Below are 3,131 nucleotides of genomic sequence, written 5' to 3'. Positions count from 1 at the left end.
TAATAATATAGTACTCCAAATGATGCGCCGCGCCTAGACACAGATTGCCGTGTGAGGCTTCACATAGGCGAAGATGATTGTCGGCAGGATGGAGACGTTGCGAAAGGCGTGAACTGGACGCTCGTCCCAAATGGTTCGAGCAACCAGCAAAAGGCAGCTCATCTCACTAGGAGTAGAAACCCATGGACTAATTAGCGACCATATCGGCATAAAACAAGTCATGGAGTATTCAAGTCTTGCAACCGACGATTCAAGCAAAGGCATGTCAACTGAGCAATCACCCATTCAAGCCCAACCTCCTTTTTCTGTGCGGGCTTGAATTGCACCACGCAGACAGAGGGAACAGTTGGGGAAAGACCTGGTCAAATTGCTCTGAAGAAGTGACGGGCAGAATCACACCTGTACTGGAGTGAAGTAGTAGTGTACATCACTATACCACTTTATATTACATCATTATCTTCTCTGTTCCTAAATAGTATATCCAGATGATTTGAACTGCTAGAACATCTTATATTTATACTTCGTCCTGAAATAAGTGTCTCAAGTTAGTACAATTTTTTAGTACAAAGTTGAGACATTTATTTTGAAATGGAAGTATTATTTAGGAACAGAGTGCATGATTCGTCCTGGAATTGGGTTCGTTTCAGGTGCACTTGCAGGAAAACGGAATCAAGAAATCATTCGCAAGAGAAATCCCACAGCGCCTGATCACGCCGAATGGTTCTAACCGAAGATGATGATTGTGCTTGTGCAGGGGCATCGCCATGGAGAACGAGAATCCATTCCTTCCAGCCATAGCCATAGAGAATCCGGAATTCAGTGGGCACGGCCTGCCTTTTTTTGTTGTTGCAACACTTGTACTAGCATTTCAGCTAACCAAGTGTACTAGCGAACTTCCTCTGGTGTTTCATCTCAAGAACATGGCACAGTTATGTCAGGAGGGGATAGGTGGCTGGCTTCAGCCTTGATTATTCTGTAACTATTTATGTTTATATAATAAGTATAAAAAATACATAGAACAATTGTTCTACGATTTTCGGCTAAAAAAGAAACGAAAAATCAGGAGGGGAGAAGAGTGGAGCGTAGCCTCAGTAAACAACGGTGGAGTCAGTTGAGTAGTAATCACAAGAAACATGGCCAGTATGTAGTCTAGTAGTAGTAACAGTATGTATGTAATTTACATCTGACACAACCTTATTCTACATAGTGTCTATATTACATAAGCAGATAGACGATGATACAAGGGGAGGAAAGGATCCGTATGTACAAGGACAACACAGACGAGCTTCTGTCGGTGGCCAACAAGCAGGACACCACGAGCAGAAGCGCCGCTCACACTAGTGTACATATGCCACATCAAATACCGTCAAAAATCCTACTACAAGAAGATGAAAGAAAAAGGAGGAAGCACAAGGGCAAAGAAGATCAACACGCGCGCGCTCATACGTACTACTGTACTAGCTCAGCTGCACAACGGCTCGTACCGGGGAGCAGACGGAGGCAGAGCAACCTGGATGGATGGATCGCCGGCTCATCACCAGCCGTAGACGGCGCGGGAGCACTTGACCTTGATCCACTTGACGCTGCGCCGCACCGACCCCTTCACCTTGCCCTCCACGTCGTACACCTTGTAGGCCACCAGCCGCTTCTTCCTCTGCAGCTCCGCGTCCGCGTCATCCGTCTTGGCCGGGGCCGGGGCCGGGGCCTCGTTGTCGACCAATGCGGAGAAGGACGGGGTGTAGCTCCTCAGGTTGAGGGAGCGGCGGCCGGCGGAGGACCAGGTGGCTGCGGTGGTGGTGGCGGCGTTGGGCCCCTTGGCCTGGGCGGCGCCGTCGGAGAAAGGCTTGTAGGAGGCGGCGTAGGAGGCGCTGTAGCACCGGAGGTTCAGCCCCGGGGTGGGGCCGGGGCCGGCGCCGGAGACGGTCCTCGTGCTGCCGCTCCGCTGCACGGCGGTCGCCGCCGCGGGGCGCGACAGGGAGGTGGTGCTCCTGGCGCGCTGCACCTTGGTGGGCGCGTAGGAGACGGCGTAGGAGGCGCTGTGGCAGCGGAGGTCGTTGGCCGGCGCGGCGGCGGCGGCGGTGCTCCTCTCGGCCAGCGACACCGACCTCTCCATTGGCATCTTGTTGCGCGGGTGTGGTCACTCTCTTGTCCGCGGAGCTCTGGCGTGAGGAACTGATGGCTGGCTGGTGGCGCCAAGCAGGCAGATGGAGCCTTTTTATAAAAGTGGGTGTGGGTTCCAAGTGTTGATCGGCTCGGCCAGACATGTTGCACGGAACGGTGCACGCTGCTACAGTATGTACGTATATGGTTTGGATTGTAGCAGGCCGGTTCCTAGCCCAGGGTCGGATTGATAGCTTTCTCTCTCAGTTTCCTAGGGACAGGGACGGCGGCATTCCCCTGCTGGCTGCTGGTAGTGTGAGCTCGGTTCATTCGTTTTCTTGATGTTCTTTTGGCCTAACGCACTACGCCAGGATGAGATTTTTTTGCTTTGCGTGCGTGCGCAGAAATCATTGGGCAGCCCAAGAGAAGCGTGAGATTTTTGCCTTGTCCGCGTGTGCACAGATCATAGGGCGGACGAAAACAACCGTGGGGGTGTAGGGGTTTCTGCAGACGTACCCCTGCTTTTTAATCGAAGCAGTAGGATGGCAGGGAACGGAGAGTTGAAACACAGGGTTTAGGTTTTTGGGTGGGTAGTTGACATTCAGCCTCACATCTTAATATATAGATATGTATATAAATACGTATACAAGAACAATATATTAGACCCTACTTTACATGCCCCCTTAATCTGAACTACATACAAGATTCAGATTGGTTCTAAAATGATCTAGCATCTGTCTAGTAGCGGGTTTAGTAAATACATCCGCTAATTGATCATCTGTAGAAATAAACCCGAATTCCAGTTCACAAGCAGCCACTCATTCTCTCACAAAATAGAAATCAATCTCAATGTGTTTAGTCCGAGCATAAAACACTGGATTCGCCGTCATGTAAGTTGTCCCTAAGTTATCACACCAGAATATAGGGGTGCGTTGCCGTGGGACTCCAAGTCCTGTGAGAACTGAGTCTATCCAAATGGCTTCAGCCGCGCCATTGGCCAATGCCTTATACTCTGCCTCGGTGCTTGACCT

At 50.7% G+C, this 3,131-nt stretch overlaps 1 protein-coding gene across 1 annotated transcript; it reads right to left on the bottom strand.

The window, feature by feature from the left end:
- Positions 1-1,116: 1,116 nt before the first annotated feature.
- Positions 1,117-2,214, bottom strand: LOC123127342 (uncharacterized). The gene has a single exon (XM_044546993.1). It carries the CDS (start codon positions 2,117-2,119, stop codon positions 1,535-1,537), a length of 585 nt encoding a protein of 194 aa, XP_044402928.1. The 5' UTR covers positions 2,120-2,214; the 3' UTR covers positions 1,117-1,534.
- Between the last annotated feature and the right edge of the window lie 917 nt (positions 2,215-3,131).

Source organism: Triticum aestivum, chromosome 6A, assembly GCF_018294505.1.
Source record: "Triticum aestivum cultivar Chinese Spring chromosome 6A, IWGSC CS RefSeq v2.1, whole genome shotgun sequence".
NCBI classification, from domain to species: Eukaryota; Viridiplantae; Streptophyta; class Magnoliopsida; order Poales; family Poaceae; genus Triticum; species Triticum aestivum.
This window is presented reverse-complemented; position numbering and strand designations above follow the sequence as displayed.

Coding starts and splice junctions, on each gene's coding strand:
- LOC123127342 (XM_044546993.1), bottom strand. CDS start 2,119: ATGCCAATGGAGAGGTCGGTGTCGCTGGCCGAGAGGAGCACCGCCGCC.